Source organism: Drosophila arizonae, chromosome 2 (genome assembly GCF_054131065.1).
Source record: "Drosophila arizonae isolate 15081-1271.41 chromosome 2, UAZ_ARI_1.0, whole genome shotgun sequence".
Lineage (NCBI taxonomy): Eukaryota > Metazoa > Arthropoda > Insecta > Diptera > Drosophilidae > Drosophila > Drosophila arizonae.
In genome coordinates, this window is record NC_142922.1 from 20,805,661 (window position 1) to 20,828,120 (window position 22,460).

At 36.9% G+C, this 22,460-nt stretch overlaps 1 protein-coding gene across 7 annotated transcripts in view; it reads right to left on the reverse strand.

Annotated features, from left to right (window-relative positions):
- Positions 1–21,890, reverse strand: part of LOC108620708 (aminopeptidase N) — a 40,950-nt gene extending 19,060 nt beyond the window's left edge. For 2 of the 7 annotated variants that reach the window (XM_018017633.2, XM_018017631.2), the window contains exons 1-3: positions 21,738–21,890; positions 7,684–8,249; positions 6,303–6,338 (exon numbers count right to left, since the gene is read on the reverse strand). In XM_018017633.2, the coding sequence (XP_017873122.1) occupies positions 6,303–6,338; positions 7,684–7,708 (61 nt within the window). In that variant the 5' untranslated portion in view covers positions 7,709–8,249; positions 21,738–21,890. Of the gene's footprint in view, positions 1–6,302; positions 6,339–7,683; positions 8,250–9,713; positions 9,790–18,561; positions 18,782–21,737 lie in introns of all 7 variants that reach the window. The other 5 variants (XM_018017634.2, XM_018017632.2, XM_089476393.1 and 2 more) reach the window with 4 other exon arrangements.
- Between the last annotated feature and the right edge of the window lie 570 nt (positions 21,891–22,460).

Below are 22,460 nucleotides of genomic sequence, written 5' to 3' on the forward strand. Positions count from 1 at the left end.
TTGTTGTTATCTTTGTTGATATACACGCTATACTTGAAGCGTAATGGGGCATTCTGATTTTTGTGCAAAAGTTGAGGGAGGAAATGTTTCCATATCCGCTTCCATATATATTCTATTCCATTTGGATTGAAGTAAATTTTTTATACTGATATATAAATTAGATATCACTATGAAACAAGGGTTTATATTCTAAGCAAGGAAACTATTCAGGAATAAATACATCTATACATATATCAAGCTAAGTCCTCATCCAGCTAGCTAGATACAGAATATCTCTTAGTCGTTCACTCAAATCTTTCAGTTGTTTTTGTGCAAAAGTATTTAGGTTTTGTTTATCAGCGCACAAAGAAATTTTTATATTATTTATATCACTGTCAAAACTATTTGCTAAAATCAAGGCATTCGCTTTTGAGCTAATGGATATAGGTAATTCTCTTGGAAATGATATATAAATAGCAATATATATACATGTATAGAACAATATACATGTATATATACGGATTAGCTTGGGTGTGCGTGTTGTTGCGTGGATTTAGTTGGGTCTTTGATCCGCACGCATTCGTTGTTGGCGACACGCTTGATTTATGGCCAACATTTATCTGTTCGCAAGTCGAGTTTTCTGTTTTGTGTCTCGACTCAATTTAAGGTGAATGAAGTTTTTCAAGCCTTGGATGCCCCCACACCTGCGCCCGAGGGTTGCTCGAGCGCTCGAGAGCCCACGCAAAACAAGATTCGTTTTCATTCTGGCAATTGATTAATTGTTGCCTCTTTTTGCCAAAAGTAAAACAGTTTTAATTTCTTAAAAGGCCAATTAAATGATTTCAGCGTGGGCCGCAGTTGATCCCAAATGTTGAACTCTGTTTTCAGCGCTTGTCGTTTGATATCTTTGAGTGTATCGAAGCATTGCATATTCATCATGTCCCGGCTATTTGTTCCGCATTATGATAAATGTTCGACACGTTCTATGGCTGTATGCAGCTCAGGTGCAGTCAACTCCTCAATTGGTTATCTATTAGAGTGCAATCTAAGCACCGCAAATACGTGCTGGCAGCCAAGACATGGGGGCCAGCTCTGATAGCATCGCCTTTGCGTTTGACCGCACTTAGGCAATTGATTTTCCATGCTCAATACTGAAGCCGAAGACGATGACGATGCCGATGCCGATGCCGATGCCGTTGCCGATGCCGATGCCGACTACATCACGAACTGGCTCCCGGCTTTATGTTGTATTTCTTATTTTTCTATTCAACTATTATTTTAGCCAATTTTGGTCAATTTTGCATAACAGCCCCCAAGCCTAGAGTTTATCTCTGCGTTTTTGTACCCTAACCAATATTTGTGTAGGGTATCATGAAATTTTCAATACACATAAGAGAATAAAAGCTTGTTGAAATATTATATATAATGAATAATTTTATTTTTATTTTTCATCATCATCATTTAAGACAGATTAGAAATATAATTCATTTTAATTCTATATACTCTGCTGACCTTTTGCAACCTCAACTATAAACTATATAAAACATAAATCATCTTTGCTATTTATTACAGAGTATCTCTCAGTTTCTTTCATACTTGGGCGTTTTTGCCATATAAGTATTTGTCTTGAAATCTACAGCGAAAAACACTTAGCCCCGTTAGCATGCCTGGCCATTAAAATAAATTATTTAATTTTATTATTGCAGATAAAGCTGCAAAATTACGCGAAAAAAATGCAAAAGATTTGACAGACAGTCGAGTTTAAAACGCAGCGATTAGAGCGATTTTAAAAATTGGCCCAATAGCTGGAATAGACTTGAGAATATGATAATTATACAATTCAATTAAATAGGTGTTATTTTAAGCAAACGAAAGAACCAGAAAATTAGTATTATTGCCCCAAAGCCGGACAGAGATTCACAGTGAATTGTTGCGCATGCGCTCTAAACAAATTTGCATACAAATCTATAAATATCTATATATGTGTGTGTGTGTGTGTATGAGTATGTGTGTCTGCATGTGTATTCATTTCTATCATCTATCTCCATTGCAATGTTTATTTAGCAAATCGATGGGCGTTGCATAAAATGTGTCAGCGGCAATTGGAGTTGCCACAAGCGCTGCAAATTGTCTTTAATTTGTGCACATTGAGCAGAAAGATCATAATGCTGACGTCATTATGCATATAGATATATTTACATATATATATATATATATATATGTATATACGTGTACATTTATGTATAGCTGTATCTGATCTGTTGTCATGCCCATGATTTTCATGAGCAAGTCACAATCGTCAGGCAAAGAGCCAATGCAAATATGTCGAGAAAACGGCCAATACCAGAGGCCAAACGGTTTGACGGCTAGGCAAACAATTTAAATGCAAATCACGTGTTTCTATGACTGTCCATTAAGTTTAAAGAGTTTCTTAGCTTGCTGATTGATTATTTATAAAATGCAATTTATGATTAATATTTGGAGTATATAAGCAAGAAAATCAGACTAAATGCATTAGCGTAAATTTGTATACAAAAATAATTTTAAAGTTTAACACTCGATATCTATATTTCTCTGAATTACAAATTTATCAATAGCCTTTAGACTATACATAGCTGTCTCTAAAAAGTCGATTAACTGAAATTGAGAATGTAAAATCAAATTTTGCGTTGTCTAATTACGCCCAAACTTAATCTGATGATTCTAGGTTCTTCTATTTCATATTATTTATTCTCCATAGAAAATAACTGTCATAGCGAACGAGTATGCCGCAGCTGGTTAAGCTCGCTTACAACATTCCCCACTTGTTTTTCTTAATGCATTCGATCGATTGGCGATCGAAGCGGTTATAGTTGTCTTCGATCTCGCTGAACTTGAACTGGAAAGGCGCTTGGGAATGCAAATGGAAATGAAACAGTGAAATACTGAAATATTCAAATGATCTTCAATAAGAATTGAATGCTATTGTCGAATGTGGGCAAATAGGTGAAAAATAGAAAATGATGCAATAACACACAGATGTAATAGTGATTGAAAGGCTGTCACAATTGTTTTTAAAAACACTTAAGGAAAGCGTTTCCTGTACAGCTTCCAATTACAATTGATCGGCTTTCTATCAACGTTGTGATTACAGTTGCATTTGAAGTGTCAGGTAATTGAACACCTCACAAATGCAGCTCCAGTCATTAGCGGTCTACGAATTAAAAGACTTGTCAAACTTGTCTTAATTCTAGTGTTGTTTATAGAGAAAAAATGTTTTTTCTTAAATATTTATTTCGTGTTTGTGAAGCTGTGAATACTCTGGCTAATCATTTCGCAGAGGTGTGAAAAGTGACGCCTTCTTGTCACGTGGATTATGCTAATACAGATACCTTATCATGCCCAATTATGTAGACAGTCGTCTCAGCAGATCAGATACTACAATTGTATATATAGATAGAGGCGCACACACACAAATATATTCTAAGGTCAAGTTGAAGTCTAAACAAATAGCAGCTGCCTGTATTAAATTCAACAAACAGTTGTTGCTAATAAATTTTGCCTAAATATGAAACGAAAGAGAAACTGTAAACAACGAAAGCGAAATACTCTTTTACATATTATATATGCATATGCATTTTAGATGATTTCGGTGATGTGTTAGGAATATATTAAATTTAACAAAAGTTGAATACCCAATAATTTTAAAATTGCTCATCATTAGATCTGTACGACTTGTTGTGCTTGATGCTTATCTACATATATCTACATATATTAGCTAAATGATATTTGGATTCTATTTAGTCAATATTATATATTTCAATTTCCACACGGTAAAGCTTAAGCTTCATTCTAAGTTTGACTGACTATGACATTATTTACATGTGATATATATGTATATTGTTCTCTTTATTCTTAGAGCATCTCACTATAATATAATACTCCACCCGAAGGGCTTAGAGACTGTGGTGTTCCCCCTATATTAATTCCCATGTTTATGCTATCGTCATCGCTGCGACGCCACGAAATTTACATATGCATAGATCAGCAGACATAAACACATATGCACACACACAAACACATGTGTATATAGAAGCAAATATGTATATATACATGTGTCGCTGTATCTGTTTCTATATCTAAATTTTGTTTACAGTTCAAAGCACTCGCGGCCGCAGGGTCAATGTAAAACCGAGTGGACCATGTCCATGTTTCAGTTGCGTTTCCCAACTCTGCCTGCGCAACATTAAAAGCTCTATAGATATATCATTTTATTTTTACCAGAGAGGGGTGGGCGTGTCAATAAACACCAACTGACACGATAAATTATCGCTGTGTATTGCTGTGCTATCTAATTGCGATTTGAATGCGTTGTTAAATTTAGTTGACTTAGCTGTTGCTCGATATTTTATTTGCTTTTAATTCAGATATATGTATGTAGGCACACATACACACGTATGTTTATGCGGGTGCTATGAGCCATAAAAACTTTTCTATTTCTTAGGGAATTTCAGACAGATGTACCCAAGGTTATCGACAGGTTTGCGTCTTTGCATTATCAAAGAAGACCATTTATTTGGCTTAGGCGGCGACATTGTCCAAAGGCAAGTTCAAGGCTAAGTGACTCAACTAAGCCACATCGTTGCAACTGAGCTTAGTCGACTGTCTAATACTCGCTTGGAAGTAATTCAGAGCCTTAAATTGTAAGCTCACCTAGAACAAAGTTATATAGAATAATAAAAAATGCCAAAATACTTTATCTTTAACCTTATTTCTTTACTTCTATGTCTTCAACTTCGAACCTCCCTTCGGCAATTTGTAAGCGAGTATTAAGACTCTTTAGTGGTTGAGAAGACATTAATGTTTTTTATTTAAGGCGCATGGCCCTTATGCGATTTGATTTTAAAAGCACAGATCAAGTTATTTATTGCGGTTTGTTTGCTCGTCGACTTCCAAGAAATAAATTTGTATCTAAAGCAAAGAGTGCTCAGAAGGCAGTCAAAGTGGAAGTCGCTGCAAAATGTATCTTCATTGTCTTCTGATCTCAGCTCTTTTCGCTCGAAACGTGTTCAAGATACATGCGGAACGATCCTTAAAGATCTTTTTGCCAGTCCGGATGACATCAGCAGTTGCCCCAAATTGCTTCAAACTGGATGTTGCAGCAAGTCTTTTTTTTCGCTTTTTGGTTTTTATGGCATTTTGTCAGACGTGCCTCAAGTTGCAGTTGCATTTGCATTTCTTGAATGTCTCTTTCTTGGGTGTGTGTGTGTGTGTTTGTGATAGGCGTAAGTACTTGAGATTTGACATTGCATCAATCGCTCACAGTTCGATGGGAAATCTACTCAATGCAACTGTCTGGCATATAAATTTATGACAGTTTTATTTACTGAATTGAATATTAATTGAAATACGCATAAGGTTATTCAGCATCCGCCAGTTTGCCCTAAATGGAAGACAACTTGTCAACAACCACAGCCGCGAGACTACTTAGCGTTTAGTTTGGTTTCGTTTAAGGCAATTTATATAGTATACCGAGAATCTTTAACCATTTTGATTTCACAAATTCATAATCAGATTATGTAAATATGGAAATCACTTGAGAAGTGTGCTAACAGATATACACTGTAAAAAACCGACTGATTGACTTTCTGCCTAGGTGAATAAGAAGATAGATATGGAACCAAATCTATGTACTCAAAATATTTCATTTCATTTCGTCAATGAGATAACGATTGTGTTGAACCAGTAAAATGCTGATTGATGGATCGATGATCAACAAAATCCAAACAATCGCTTAAAGTTATATAGAAACACCTTTACTGAAGAAAAGTGAAAACTGAGATTGGAAATTTGGATTTGAAAGTTGTTGAAAATGCACTTCCTAATATCAGTTAAGGCAAAAGCTGACTCATGCAATTATTACAGAAGTAATAAAGCTAAAAGTTACAGCTGAATAGCTGAATTCAATTTCCACAATACAAACTCAATAACAGTCATAATCTAATATAGATTTTTTGTTTTTCTGTGTATTGATCTGATAATTTATATATGTTTGCATGTGGAGGTAACTTGTCCCTACTCAAGCCCTAGAAGATGTTCAGCCAGAGTGGGCGAAGCCGCGTAATAACCGGCTTGTGTGTAACTGAACGATAGCAAACCAGTTGAGCAGTTGACTACAACAACAACCGAATATGTAGCTGCAGTTGTAGCTGAAGGCGATTTCATATAGTTAATTGAGTGTCGGCCACAAATTGATGCCACTTGGTTTTATGAACCGCCCCATTGACGCTGATAATTGGGCGACATAAAAATGGATATGCACTTAATGCTATGTTTCAATTTACCTGGACTTTCCACGCCCATTATGGCATCGGAATCCTCTGCGGGGTCCGCATGTGTGCATGTGTTTATAGTAAATAGCAGATTATAATATTTAACTATGATGTCAGATCTGATCTGCCTGAGTCAGAGCAGTTCAGGTAAACAGACTCGCATCGTAATTGTTTATTTCTAGGCAGCAGCAAATGTTTGCCAGAATTGCAAGAGATTAAAAATAAATGAAATAATTTATGCATGCTAAGCTCATTCGGTTGACTAATGCTGGCAGCTTGAATGATTCGCTAAAGCATTCATATAAATCAAATAAAATTCGCATCTTGTGTCACTGTGCCGCAGCAAAAACTAAAGAAGAACAATTTGTCTGCTATGCAATTTTCATAGTTTTCGCATATTTCAAAGTCAAAATAAGCTGCAAACATCTCATGTTCTGATAATTTTCAAAAAGAATTTTGTATATTTGTGTGCCGAGGTGCCGTATGAGTTAATGGCAAAATTTGCAATTAACAATCAGCTAGAATGGCTTTTATGTGTATGTATGTAAATTTCACTTGTATATATGTACACATGTAAATGGGCATGATGCAAGAGTTCATTCACTAACCAAGCGACTGGATAGCGAGTCTTGGTGATGTATGTGCACATGTACATATACATATGAATTGATCTATAAATAAACCTAGAGCAGGTATGACTAAGAAGTGCCATTGTTTCGAATGGCTTTACAAATGCTCAACTTGGGCTACTTATGAAAGTGAAATAACTCGTGAAATTATTTTTCAATTCTAAAATTAGAATAAAACAAGAAGTAAGCAAAACAAAATGCAGAAATATTTAAAAACCATAAAATTAAATTTCTAAGACAATATTTTTTTTAAGCCAGCATATTTTTTTTTATAAATAACTTTCAGTTTTCTAGGGAAAAGTCTTTTTTCAAGCTATTATTGATTTATAAAAAGTTCCCAAGCAATTGCAAGAATATACAAAAGAATTTTCAAAACAGATTATCAAACAAATAAATATATATTCAATTTTTATTTAAAATTATGACTTATTAAAAAATCTATATTATCATTCCATTAAAAATATGAAATGAAGGCCGAAAAATGTGGCAAAACCGTAAAGATTCAAGCAATTGAATTCATAAATGCAAACGAACCCATAAACATGGTTTGATTACAGATTGAGAAAGTGCATTCGGCCCAAGCGATAGGCCATAAATTAACGGATAATTGACTTTAAAATATGGCACAAGTTGGGCAAGTGCTAAATTTCAATAGCATTTGGGTTTTAGCACCTCAATCGAATGCAGTGTGGGTAATAAATATCTATATAGGTGTTCTTATATATGCATATAGTGGAAGATCGATAGATTTACGAGGCACTCACCTTCGTTCACGTAACCGCCCTCCATGGTGCCGAATGTGTACACCTCGTTGCGGCTGCCGCTCCGTTTGCCTTTGAACACCTTGGCCACGACCTACGCCTATGCGGACACACGAAGAGGGGGCAACAGTTGGGGCGGTAGCCTCGCGGTCTGGTATCTGCAGCTGACTTCTGGGCGATGCACTCGACACCTCTCGTATTTCGAATATGTTTTTCTTATGCTCTCGAGCTACTTATGAGAATGTATGGCACAGCGCTCCCAAGATACGACTAATAATAATAATAATAGTATTGTTGCTTAGCACTTGGATATCGAATTGGGCAGCATTTGTGGCATCATGTGGCACGTCTCACACTCTTTCTCTCTCTGTCTCTTTCTCTCGGTGATTTCCAGTTTTCAGTTGCCGTTGCTTCGTCCCACTGTGCAGCAGAACTTATCTGGCAATTGTATCTGCTGCTCCTCTACAGCTAATACTTCTCAGTGTGTGTGCGTGTGTGTGTTTGGCTTTTCCTGTGAATTTGCATGTGGCGCGATTTGGCTTTTCTAATACTTGCTGTTGTTGCTGGTGCTGCAAAGTAAATGGAAGAGGTGCCACATAAATAAACATGCAACATCAAATTGGCTTTTGATAAATGTTGAACCCCAAGTCTGACCCGAATGTAGCCCCAACAGAAGAAGAAGAAGAAGAACCAGAGGAGGAGCGAAAGAAAAACATATGCACATTCACCGCGAATCAAGAGGGCAGGGCAGGGCCGGGCCGGGTCTCGACGAGATGAACTCTCAGATTTCAAGGCGCTGTCACTGCAGAAATGTTGTCTCTGTGTGAGTATATGTGTGTGTGTGATTGTATTTGTATATCTTTCTGCAGATGCTGTGGCCCATTGCCTGTTCTAATTTTGGATAAGCTTGGTGAAAAGACGCCTTGACATTTGTTTGACTTTGCGAAATTTGCGGCTGCATTTTTAATGAGAAACGACGCGAGACAAGCAGCCACATGCCGCATGTCTCTTGCCGCATGCCCCCATGCATAGCTGAAATCTTTGGAACGACCAACAATGTGGGGCAGATTCGTGTCAATGTAGCTCCAACTAGCCGAACTTCTATCTACATGTTGATAAATGCATTTTATCTAAATAAATGAAGCCATTAATATTGACTGACTGACTGGCTGACTGAGTGAGTGAACGTGTAAATGTGAATGATTGACTGACTGACTGACTGGTAAACAGAATAATTGATTGCTTAGTTGACTGAATGGTAGATTGATTGCTTGACCGACTAGCAAAATGACTGAGTGGCTTGATGACTAGCTGTCTGATTGACTGCTTGACTGGCTGATTGATGAATTGACTGAGTGGTTGACTGGTTTATTGACTAAGTGGTTGATTGCGTGAAAGTCTAAATGATTGACTGACTGATTGATTAAGTGGTCCACTGATGGAGTATTTGATTGACCGAATGCCTGCCTTGCTGATTGACTGCCTGATTGATGATGTGACTCATTCATTTATCAATTTTTGATATATCCATCGGTTAGGCCGAACAACGCCGGATACCCGCAATTCATATGAATAATTTCCAACCAACTTTGGACCATCATAATGCCCCATTAGGCCAATTTGAGGTAAAATCAGACTCAGGCTTAAGCGCTTGCTTGACTTCTTGGAATTTTCACGCCAGCTAACATTGCTTTCGTTGATGTTGCTGTTTGTTTATTTCAACCATTAGTACATAAATTTTGTGGCACTGCGGCAAAGCGTTTTCCAACTTATTTGCAAACAACTGCTGATGTCACTCGGTCAATATTTGCTGCATAAATTGAAAACTAATTTGAGCTGCAAACAAACGAATAAGCGAATGAAATCGTTGCGCTTGTTTGTGTTTTACTTTTTGATTGTTTGTTTTCGTTGGTTGTTTTTCTCTCTTTCCCCAAGTTCGGTTTCCAAGCAGCAAGTTCAATGTCAAATTTGCAATCCACTCAAAACATATAAACACACTGAATTATGATAATTTCTCGCAGCATAAATCATACCTAGACTGGCGGTGCTTAGAATTAAAGTGGAACTAGCAACCAAACCGAACCGCACGCGCACAGAGTTCCGCAAGAACTGACCGGAAAAATGAAAGCCGGAAACAGAAGCGCGATTTGAAGAGAAAGACATAAAAAAGAATCGAAATTGCTTTAACAAAAAGCGCCGAATTTATGCATGGATATACATATATTGTAATAAAAAGAGTGAGAGTGATGGTCGGCAATATGCGACTACTGCATACTCGCCTACATTTTTTTTATGAAACTCTGAAAGGTATCTGAAGTCTTTGGTAAAGATTTGCCACTATCTATCCTACTACTACTAATACTTGTACTATTTCATACTATCTATGCTATAGTCTACCTTAAACATACAGAAACGTATATTGACGGTATACGGAATTATCTAGAGAGTTGTTATTTCATCTATACATATTTCATCTATATATTTCATCTGAGTACCATTGGCTGCCATCGAAAATGGTCATCTATAGTAACAGGTCATATACTCCTCTGTAGCTAGTGAGCGGGCATTACAGCACATAAAAGAGAAGAGCTCGAGAGAGTAACAATTGTCAAAGAGACCCATCAAATGGATTCGGACCGGCGTTGACAGCGAGCAGGCGACTCATCAATGGATTCATACTTGACATTCGCTTTCGGACAGCGCTCAAGAACCAAGAGACCAAGAGACAGCAGCCCGAAGGCCTGCTGCCACACTCCCCGCCCATTAGTCTAATGCCAAATAAGAAGCTCGTAATACTGTCAATTCTTTCATTCATTTTTGGGCAGTTGTTCAATTTGATCGGCGGCAGGCGAAACGAATTTTAATTGATGCGGCAGACCGCAGACGTCACTCGTCGACGGATTGCCCCGGGCGATAAATACATACATAGATATTACATGGGACAGTTGTGTCGCATAATTAATGCGGCACTTGATTAATAATCGTTGAACCCCATTGTGACCCGCAGGCCGGGCCACGCCTTCTAATTTACTAGCACTAACCACTTTTATGCTCCCATTTATGTTAATTGTTATTATTTATTGTTACTACGGTTGGTTGATTTGTTGGAACTATTAGCGCAGCATTATGCTTTAATAATGAATTGTAAAATCTGAGTCTGGCCTTCGCTTTAAAGCAACCCCTATGCTTCGGCTGGGGCATTCAATTCAATCAATTTGATCAATTATTATCTGTTTTTTATATTCTTTTAATTCTTTTCAGTATTTATGAGTGTAAATATTTGAAGTTAAGGACGGTCTACTGCGCATGCCTGGCTGCCTAATTCAATCCCAGTGCCATCAATCAAAGCTACAAATTGTCATCAAGGAAAGGGGATATACAGTTGCCTAGCTCTCTCTCTCTCTCTCTTTTTCTCTCCCTCGCACTTGCCTCTGTTTGTTTTGCTTTGAGCATCGCTTTAATTGTCAGCCCAAGTTTGTAATTATGTAATTGTCATCGTTGTCTCCGCTGTTAAATTCCCGCTGCCTTGAGAGTGTCACATTGTTGTTGACCATGACAAGGGTTTTCGGTGCCCCAACTCCAACTTGTCTGCCCCAGTGGCAAACAAGAAATAACTGAAGATGGGGCTTAGAAAAAGAGTCAAGTGCTTAATTCAATATGAGTGGAAGGAAGTTAGAATGAATGACTTCAGCTTAAGTGCACCTAGTACCAATTAGAGTAAATGCTGAGCCTTGAAGACATCGCTTTGCCTGAATCCAAACTAAAATACTCTACAACAATGGATTGGACAGTAATATTCATTCTACTCAAATAGCACAGAACAAATGCAGTTTGTCCACAAAAACCTAACACAAACATGCTTAAAATATTTATGAAAGATTTGACCATAGAGATAAGCTCACCTTACAGACAACAACTATTCCATTTGTTAACAGATAGTAAACAAAAGTAAAAGTTTGGCTGGCATTTGTCATTGTATGATTTGAGTCATTCAGAATCTTAAGTTCACAAGGCACAGTGGGCCAAATATACGAAAAATAGGCTTAAACTATGCCACTCAAGCAGTTAAGTGGTTGGTAAGCTGATGCTTCATTTCAAGAGAATTAGAATGAGAGTATTTTCGATTGTGTTATAGAGTAGCCTCTGCTCGGCCCGTTGAGAATTCTCTTAATAGAGTCTAACCGCTGTATGTAAATATCGAATCAAACTTAAATTGAATTCAATGACATTACAGAATGAAAATTGAGAGAGCATGATATTTCGATGAAGGGCAAAATGATTTAAAAAAAAACATGAACAAATAATACACCTCCAAGTGCAGATCATAGGCTCTTCTCAGATTTGAGACAACTCGCCAAAGTAAGTATTATTTACGCTCAACAACTCTTCCATCTATTTTCAAAGGTAACTCAGAGACTCCTCCAACAGCTAAGAAATCATACTTAAGTCATAAATATGCTTTTTCAACGCACTCAAATTTTCGTGTTTAGTAACAAATTATGCATTTTATTGATTGGTCAAACCGCTTGACAAACATTTAATAATGTATCTTTGTTAATGGCACTTTGTAATTAGTAAGTTTATCACTGGGCTGCGACCTGTTCACGCTGACTGCAACAGCTGACATTACGTATACGTAAGCGTATATTCATATATTATGTATACGCCGATGCAAGCTTGAACGCCGGTCATTAGCCAGCTCCAGCTCGCAGCCATAAAACCAATTGAGTGTCAGTTCAGCAGGCCAAACAAAACAATAGAACTCTGGCGAGCTTGTGTGCAGTAGCTGTATATTCATATACATATACATACACATATATTGTATATATCGCAGTCAAAATTAATAGCGCCTGTTTCTCCTCTTTGTTGCTGTTGGTTTCTGGTTTTGTCAATCGACGACGACGACGTCATCGTTGGCTGTCAGCTACTGTTCACCGACAATTTAATATATAATATATAGTCAGCAAAGAGATAAAACAACATGGTTTATTTTCGCTTTTTGTTCTCTACCGAAATAAAAAAGCACAAAATTCATAAATCTATTGAAAGTAAATAGCGAAAAAGTGGGTCAGCTTTTGGAATTAGATGAAAAGCACTTGAGGTAGTAGTATGAATATATATACGTATCTCTATAAAAAAAAAACACATCAATCATAATAATGTGTGAATAGCAGCCAAAAACAGCTCAACTTGTACTGAAGTACACAATGTTATAGACTCTAATATTGTCAGACCAAGTAGCTCGTGGCGTATGCCTAATTCTTACTCATGAATTCTACACACAAAATAAAATAATTATGTGTAGCTGACTCAACAGCCAAATTCAGCGCACTTCTTGTCGGCAAAAATTTGTAGTATAAACTGAATATAATAAAGGCATAGGGCAATAAAAACGAGAGTCTAGAGAGCAAAGACGACTGCATAATACTCGCTCAAGGGCGAACAGAGTTAATGTGTTGTCTCTTTAGAGGAGGCCAAGGAATAGCCATTTGCAAAAGTTTATGATTGTCCATCTAAATTTGAAGAAGACTCTGCAATGTTCCATCTCTCGATATCAATCTAGAATATATACAGGTCTTAGAAATTCAGCTCTAAATGTGGAACTGAGAAGTGGATTTTACTTATTTTTTTTTTTTATTGCCAAGTCTCTGGCTTCAGTTATTATATAACTGAAGGGGTATAACAAGCAATATTCTTCCGGCAGCGGCGCCTTATTGGGTAAAAAGCCCTAAAGCCGGACAAAAACAAAAACAAAACGTGATGAAAATTGCAACCGATGCCGACAATTATTAAAATTGAAACAGCTTAACTAAAAATATATTTTCGGCTTTTTTATTTATTTTTATTTAACACCTACAGCAGCTGGCATCAAGTTGAATGTGCATAGAAAACTTTTTAAAATTAGGTAAATAAATAATTTGCTGTATTTTCCTCATAGATTTCCAAGAATTGCGAAATGCTGCGACCTTCAGCATGAGTTAAATGTGCTTCATTAAGGTAATTCTTCTCACATTTTTCGTTCAGTTTATTTGTTAATGAAATATTTCTGAAAATTCATTCGAAACAATTTCATTTCATTTCGCTCGCCTGTTTTTTAGTTGTTAGCTTTAAGTATATTTATAGCTGATCTCATTATATGCTGTCCCTACTTGCCATGAACGATTTGAAAGGCGAGCTAAATCATTAAAAACTGTTTTTGATATCAAAATTGTATAAAGATGTATATACACATAGGTATAGGTATGTATAGGTATATATACTTTTTTGCTTCGCATTGGCATTTTATCGCAAAGGTTGGCCAAGTGATGCGTGTGTCTAAATTTTGTGGAATCAGGCAAGTCAATTAAAGGGGCCTAAAATAGTTTTTAACAGTTTGCTGTTGTCGTCCAAACGTACAGTGGACCAATTGGACAGTGGTACGCTCTTGTTTATGTTGGCCTTTTCGTGGTCAGCTGACGTAATTCGCTGTCCAAGGTTAGCTGCAGCTGAAGCTGTTGTCTGCGCATGAGTTGCACTATCTTTCTTGATCTCGTTTGGGTATGTCACACAAACACTCACACACACACAATACGTGCTCTCAAATGATTAGGCGTGAGGCTTAAATAAGTTGGGCAACTATGTGTAACAGTCATTAGAAGACAGAGAAAATATATAAGTATATATGTATATGAATGCAATGCTCGTATAACTTTATAGTATAAGTCCTTTTGGATATACAATATTGATTTGTTTACATTGATATAATTAATATATAGTTTCTAACAAGTATGTTGTTTTCTTCTTTATATTATATATCTATTTATATTATTTTTAAAATATTTTTTTTTAATCTCGGTTTAAACTTCAGTTGAATTTTTGGCTTACTCTCCCAATTTAATGCCGGATTGCATGTGATCTTTCAACTGCTCATGATGATCATGATCATGTTGCCAAAATCACATAATCAGATGTTTTAAAAACATATGCCAAAAAATACTACATATAAAATAGATTTATGACTAATATATATTAGACTATATTAACAGTTCTCTGCTCTTATCTGCACTCGGAATCTTGATCATAAAAGTTAATCTCGTAAATAATTGCATGTGATTATGTATATGATAGAGTCTACACTTAACAAGTGGACAATCTAATAAATTGCCAAGCCGGAACAGATAACGCTGCAGGTTGATGTCATATGCCATTATGGGAGCTCGCTCGTATGGAGCGTGTCAAATGCTCAAGTAAGTATTTCGCATGCCTTATATACTTAGTATGCCGGCTGCAGAGCTCGACCTGGCGAAGACTATCGCCCCAATCCTCAGTGAAATGAAATTTCATTTTCTTTTGCATTGCGTGACCAGCTGCCGGCTCCACCTACAACTGCAACGACTGCCCTCGCACCCATTGCAATTGTCATTTATAGTATATATATATTTCTCTGTTGCTGTTTTTTCTGTTAAACACGCATAAAAATTTAACGCTCTGGCATGTTTGTCATGTGCCGCTGGCCTTTTGACCTGCCGAGCGGCTGATGAAGTTGGCTGATATGACCGTTGAAAACTGGAGGAGGGGAAAGAGTGGTTGTTTACTTAACTGAAGAGTGGCAGAACGCGCGCGGGAGCCATCATCAGCTACACTTCGACTTAGGCAGGCGTGTCCAGCGGGGCAAAAGCTACAGAGCGTCAATAGCCCCTGCTCCAAACAGTTCTTTTTTTTTTTTTTTTTTTTGTTATGTGTGTCAAGTCGAATTATATACGCTAAGTGTGAGTGTGTGTCTATGAGTGAGTGAGTGTGTGTGAGTTTCTGGCAGGTGGTTGCTAACAGCGGCCAAATGTAGCTGTCGCCACAGCAGTTGACAACTGAGGTTGCGTCCATATTCATAATTGCATATTCACATTTTCTAATTTCCCTTGCAGTCATCTGAGTGAAACATACAAGTTCACGTATTCACTACTCGCTTTAGACTCATATTCAGACATTTGTATTCTTAATTATTTTCCTATATTCGCATTCACATTTTTCACGCTCATATAGCTGAACATACTCATATACTCTTTTGTTCATATATTTCAATGGTTATTCAGATTCACATATTTCAAATGCATGAAGCACATTTTATAAATATTCATATTCACTCTCATAAAGCTGATCGGTTCTGCATTCACAAAGATGGCAAATATCACATATACAAATACATATTTACAATTTAATTCATATACTGTAGCTTTTAGTTGATATTCATATATATTTACCTTTTCATTCATATATTTCATTCATATAGCTGTATTCTTAATATATAAACTATAATAGTTTATATTATGTATTTCTATTCGCCTACACAAAAGTCATCTGTCAAAAGAATATGAATACGAATCACATGGTCACTCATATTCATAATCAATAACTATTTGCGGATGATGTTCACATCTTATTCACATTCGCATATTCACCTTTTTCATTCATATATACAAAACCATTTAGTTGAACCGCCTGCACAGGCAACTCACGTTCACATACACAGATATATATGTATATATATATAGATTCACACACTCATTTAGCTGCACACTCAACTCTTGCGCGCAGCTCTCATTCATCTTCATTTAAGGCCTGCATTTACATTTGCATTTGCCACATTCACTTGGCTTTGTCATCTGTCAAATGCATCGCTCTGTTGGTCCAATTGGACGTTATAAAACATGAATATTCCGGTTGGAACATTTGGGATTGCCCTCTTGTCTTATCAGCTGACAGCGAGCTATCAATCATCTGTAGCACATGACACACGAATCTTAATCCAAACCTTAAACTGAAACTGAAAACGAAACCGCAACTGAAACTGAAACTGAAACTGAATGAAAGCAGCTTTTGGCACGATTTCGTCACCAGGTTCATATTAATTATATATACATACATATATATTCTATTTGGCACCTATATTCGGTGCTATTTCGGTGGATGCGCCAAGTGTTGCTGGCTAATTGAATTTATTGCGCGCCTCACTAAAATAAACAAATGCAACTCTCACACATATCCACACTCACAATGTCACACACACACACACTAGCTAATACATTTGCTTTTGTTTTTATCACCTGACGCTGAGTAAATTTTTGCATTCTGCTCTGTATTATATACGAGTATGAAAGCAATTTATAGACCAAACAGTCGCACATATTTGCTTTTTATTTAATGACAAACAAAATTGTGTGTTTATTTCTTGTTTTTGTTGCTTTTACACACACGCACACGACAATTTTACGACGTGGCTAACCTTGAAGGTGGTAGCCAAGCAACTTAAAATCGCATCTATCTATCTATAATATATATTAGTATATATATACATAAATATTTAATATATAGTAGTGCTTATGATGCTGCTGCATAGTTTCTATGAATATAAATTAAGTCAGATCAGCTGAGCAATTTTATAATTTTTTTTTATGCAATCCTTTAATATCTTATATAATATATATAGAGGTAGATAAAAGATTGAAGTTTCCATATATTTTTATATATGTGTTAAAAAATTATATATAAAATTATGTAACTCTTTAAGCTTATAAATTATTATGAATATTAAAAAATAAAAAAAAATTAAACTAATTTATTTATTGTATTTTTTATGTTCTTTCTCTTCTTCTTCAAAGGTCTCTTTATTATATGGCATTCTAAGATTTATAGCTTGCAAGTATATAATATATATTTCCATAAAATAAACAAATTTATAGCACTCCAATCTCAGCTATGCAGGGTACTTTGCCTTCTATCAGCAGTCATTTACAGTTAATTAAAATGAATAGGTGAAAACAACGGAATGTCAAATGTTTCAAAACAATTTCACCAAACGCCTCAGCGTACACAGTGGAAAAGCTCATTTCCCCACATGTTGCAAAAGTGCTATGAACAAATGAGGAGCCGAGGGGAGGGCATGCAACGTATATTCATGTGTGTGTGTTGTGAGTTTGCCGCACATTGCACTTGAAATAGTTTCGACGCACATACAAATTTCAAATGTTTGGACTGAGCTATATCTGTGTCTATATCTATTTCTATATCTTTCTCTGTTTCTATTTCTGTTTCATTCTATACCATAGATATGCAGATATATGTATACGTATTTATATATATACGGCGAACATCGTATGGCAAAGAGCGCTCGTCTATTATCATAATTTCTTATCAAATGACTCATGAGAAATCGCGTTGTGCGCAACAGTTGGGAATTAGTTGTGGTTGCTCTTGTTGTTGTTGTTGCTTGTTTCGTTTTCTGGCACCGGCCAACTGTAAACAGATAGAAATAATAGAGGGCGAACGCAATATGAACACAACAATTGCATGAATTGTGCAATCTAATTTATATGCTCAAATAAAGGGAGGCAATCAAATACGGAATGGAATTAGTTAGTGGCGCTTGGCTCTGTAGTAAATGGAAATATATACGTATATATTTCCTTATCTAGATGTATGTTACAAATATTTTTAGAATTTTATAGAGCTGTATTTTGGTTACTAACCAGTGTAAAGAAATGCTGGGAGTCTTTATGTAGTCTAAATGTATAAGGGTCTTTATGAAAATTAGTGAAAAACAAAAAGAGATTTGGATGTATGTTGACCTATAAAATTATATGAAATTCAAGAGAGCCTCAGATAGTAAAGTTTTAAATTTTCTGCAAAGACATTCAGTCTTATATTCAATTCATTGAACTTTGATTTATTTGATTTTGATTTATAATTTTCAACAAATTCTGTTCTTACGAAAAACAAAAAAAAAAAAATACTTATAGCTAAAGTTCATTGTACTTATGGGTAATGGTTATAGAATAATTTTGCATTATAAGAGCTTCACTTCCCCATTCAGAACTTTCTTTTCTTTGCGTAATAGATGCAAATTACCTTTTCCAAGAATCCTCAATAGCTGCTCGATAATTGAATACCCTAAGCGCGCATTCAATATAAGCATTGTCTGCTCCTGCTATGGCTTCCCGCATTTCAGTTCTCTTGTGGCAAAATGATAATTATGCCAGGCCTATGCCAGGCAGGCAGGCAACCGACCAGCCAGGCAGACCTGGTAAAAGGATACTCCATAGCCGGCATACACTTTCTCCCCCTTTCGCTGCAGCAAAAAAGGCAAAAGAGCGAAACCGCAAAAGTAGAAAAAAAGGGAAACCACAAAATGTTGCAATTCACTCAGGTAATACAAAGCGTTTCCAAAGAGGGGGGCGTGGCATGCGGTAATAATATGGTGCGGTACCTAATTGTAAATGCAATTATGCAAATGCCAAAAAGGCAGTTACCAAAGCGAAAGAGCAGAGAAGAGCGACTCACAAATGAAGGGTAATCAAGCCAAGCAGACAATTGATAAACGAACCGAGAGACATACGATTGATAAAAGTGCCCGAAAAGAGCAATTAAACCAATATAAATTGTGAACACGCGCCAGAGGCGCAAACAAAACATAAAAGCCAGCAAAGCAAATATATTCCCAAATGTGAAATCGATATGGGCTCGAGCATATTCCCGAAAGGTCGCACCACGAGGGCTGTTGGCCTCAGCATGAGAATGAGAAACGTTTGCTTGAGGAGGGGTTGAGACCGTCCTTAAATAGGGAATACGATATGATATTTGCGTTTACCTTGAGCGAAAAATGCAGCCGCTGATGAGCTCAGAGCCCAAAAATCTGAATCAAGCGATAAGACACATTACAATGCCACGCCTCCCCTATATAGACGATATAAATATATATATATATCTATGTATTTGAGATACATATTTTATATATGTAGAGTATATGCTTCGGATGACGTTGCTTTTTTTTGGCATATGCTGTTTGCTCTTATCTCTGTAATTCTATCAAATTACAATCGAGCAAATGTTTTGGTTCCTGTGCTGAAATCTGATAAGCAACCGGCCCTCCCCTCATAGAGAATCGCTCTACTGTTAAATTAAGTGTGGCATTGTTGGGGAGGAAGGGGCGTAGAGGCTTGTAGGAGGCTTGCATAATAATTATAAAAATAGTCGATTATCGCATGGTTGGGCAGCATTCGATTAATTAATCGACAAAAAATACACAAAAAAGAGCATTTTAATTAGATCATAACAGATAGATACTCTGGAAATTCTTGATATGAGAGTATATGAATTTCTAGAGCATTGTAGAAAAATCTATAATCATTTTTCTTAATATATTATATAAAATATATAATGAATTTCATATAAAACTTCTAGTACTTCAGATATCTGATAATAAATACAAATTGAATACACAAATCTTAATTAAATATAATTCATTATACATACTATAGCAGTTTGATTGATAAAGTCTGGTATTTATTGACTTAGTCAAGCAAGTCAGTGGAAAGATAGTCTATGGCAAACTGTTTTATATATAGAATATTACCTATTCCTGTTTATCTACAAATAGCTATCGTACACGCGCATAGAACAAAGTTCCTTTTGCTGTCCTCACGTCTTTCTTTTTACCTGCCTATCTGAGCTCATGGTTCACTGAGACAAGCCAAGGACTATTTAGAACTTTATTCTTTTGTTGTTGAGCAACTTGTTCACAATGTAGCATATTTGCGGGCGTTCAAGCGTTCATCAATGCATAATAAAACGAGCAGCAGAAAGAGGCAGAAACAGTAGCAGCGGCAGCGGCAGAGGCAGCGGCGGTGGCGGTGGCAGTGACTGTGGCTATGCCTGTGGCAGAGACAAATGACAACGACCCACTTAGCGGCTATGCCTCGCTGAGGTAAGCACAGCGCGCCGCTTTGTTGCATGCATGTGCAATTACGTATACGCCCTGTATTTATTGGCCTGAGCCCACGCTGCGCCGGCCAGGTTAACAAGTGGTCCCGCGAGAGAACACTGCGAGAGCTGAGAGCTGCTGGGACTGCAAGTGGGTGCCGGTGTCGAACACCTACCCACACAGACAGCAGGTAGCAGCACACACACACACACGCACGTACACACAGGCACTGAGAGCACTTGTGCTTGCATTGAAATGGAAAACAAAAGCTGCATGTGAAATGTTGCAAAGGGCGCAATGTTGCCAGCTGGAAAACTTTCAACAGCTGTTCGGCCAGGTTGAAAGTTCATGCGGTAGTAACAGCAGCAACAACAACAACCACAGCAACGACGTTCGCTACGTCCTTGGACTTTATCGGTGTGGCTGCCACAGCAGCTCCCCGAGACCCGGCGTGCTGCAGCCAGCGAAGGACATTTGCTGCTAGCCGGGTGCTGCACACACGAAAATCAATATGGCAAACACTCGAACACTATGGAATGCCATATGCATATCTAGGCAGCGATTGCCCAATGCGTTCCAGCCGATAGCAGCAACAAATTCCACTTGATTAGCACACCAATGAAACAAAAAATGGAAAAAGTTGATAGCTTTCAAAAATGCCCCAAAGAAAACTTAAATGCATAAAACAAAATATACAATTTACGAAATAAACAACAAACACTCGAGGATGAGTTACACTTTAGCCAGAGCTCACTGTGGATGGCCGCGTGCGCTTCGATTTTGATTAGAGCGCAGACAGTAACAACAAAAACAAAAGCAAATCTAAATCAAATAAGCAATGCAAATCGATTGAAACACAGCATTTTTTCAATGTTGTTGTAGCTGCTGCCCTTGTTGTTGTTTGAGTTGCCCGAGTTTGTGTTGTTGTTGCTGCGAACATTTAATTTCTCACACTTTAGTTTTCATTTTCATTTTAAAATGCTTTCAGCTTTAGGCCTCTATTGTTAGTATTATTACCTGTTTAGCGTATGAATGAAATCACATTTAGAATCAAAATCAAATGGCCAAACAGCAGCACCAACAACAACAAACGATAACAACAATCTGCACGAAAAACTCACTTGGCTAAATAAAAAATCAAAATTAAAATTAGTTTTTTGAAATTCTTGGGTCTTATAGCAAAACAAACGCCCACTCTTTATACGGCCCACACGCAACGCGATAACAAGCCTCAACTCAGCCAACAATAATAACAATAACAACAAATAGTAGTAGTAAAAGTAATAAAAGTAAGAGAAATCATAAATTATTGTTGCCTGCGCACTTCGATTTGGTTGGCGGCCCAAAAACTAACGTTAGTTTGGCCAAAAGCAGAAAAACTCTATTCTTTTCTCTCACTGAGAACTCGCTAACGGTTAGCCGAGAAACGTGCGCGGACTCAACACGAACAACCGACGCGTTTCAGTTGCGCCAACAGACTGAATTGTTCGAAGCACAGCTGAGAGAGCGAGCGCAGTCAACAAGAGCAGCGCAGCAGTGACGTCGGCGCCGACAGCAGCGTCGCAAACGCCGGCAGCAGCAGCAGCATTGGGCGATTCTTGATTCAGCTGATTGATAAGAGTCTCAAGCACGCACACACGCACATGTATGCACATACATACGTACAGACACACACACGCACACACTCTGTCATTGCGTTTATCAATTATGAAATGCATTCATTCAAAAGCAAGCAAAATGAATCAAAATAATAAAAATAATATTAATTTGTATTTAAATAAAAAATACAAATTAATATTATAATACATATTAATATTAATATTTTTTAATAAGAAAAAATTTAAATTAAGCGGTACAATTTTATATGCTAACAATGAAAGAAAGAAATGTGTGCAAATAAAAATTCACGTAGTTCAGACAAAGCGATATAGATGAATAGTTGAAAGATCGAATTTTTGGCAAGTGATACGACCAAGTCAAGGAGAAATGCTCTAATTATTAATTCAATTGAACGAAACTAATTTCATATGCAAATCATGCTGATGAC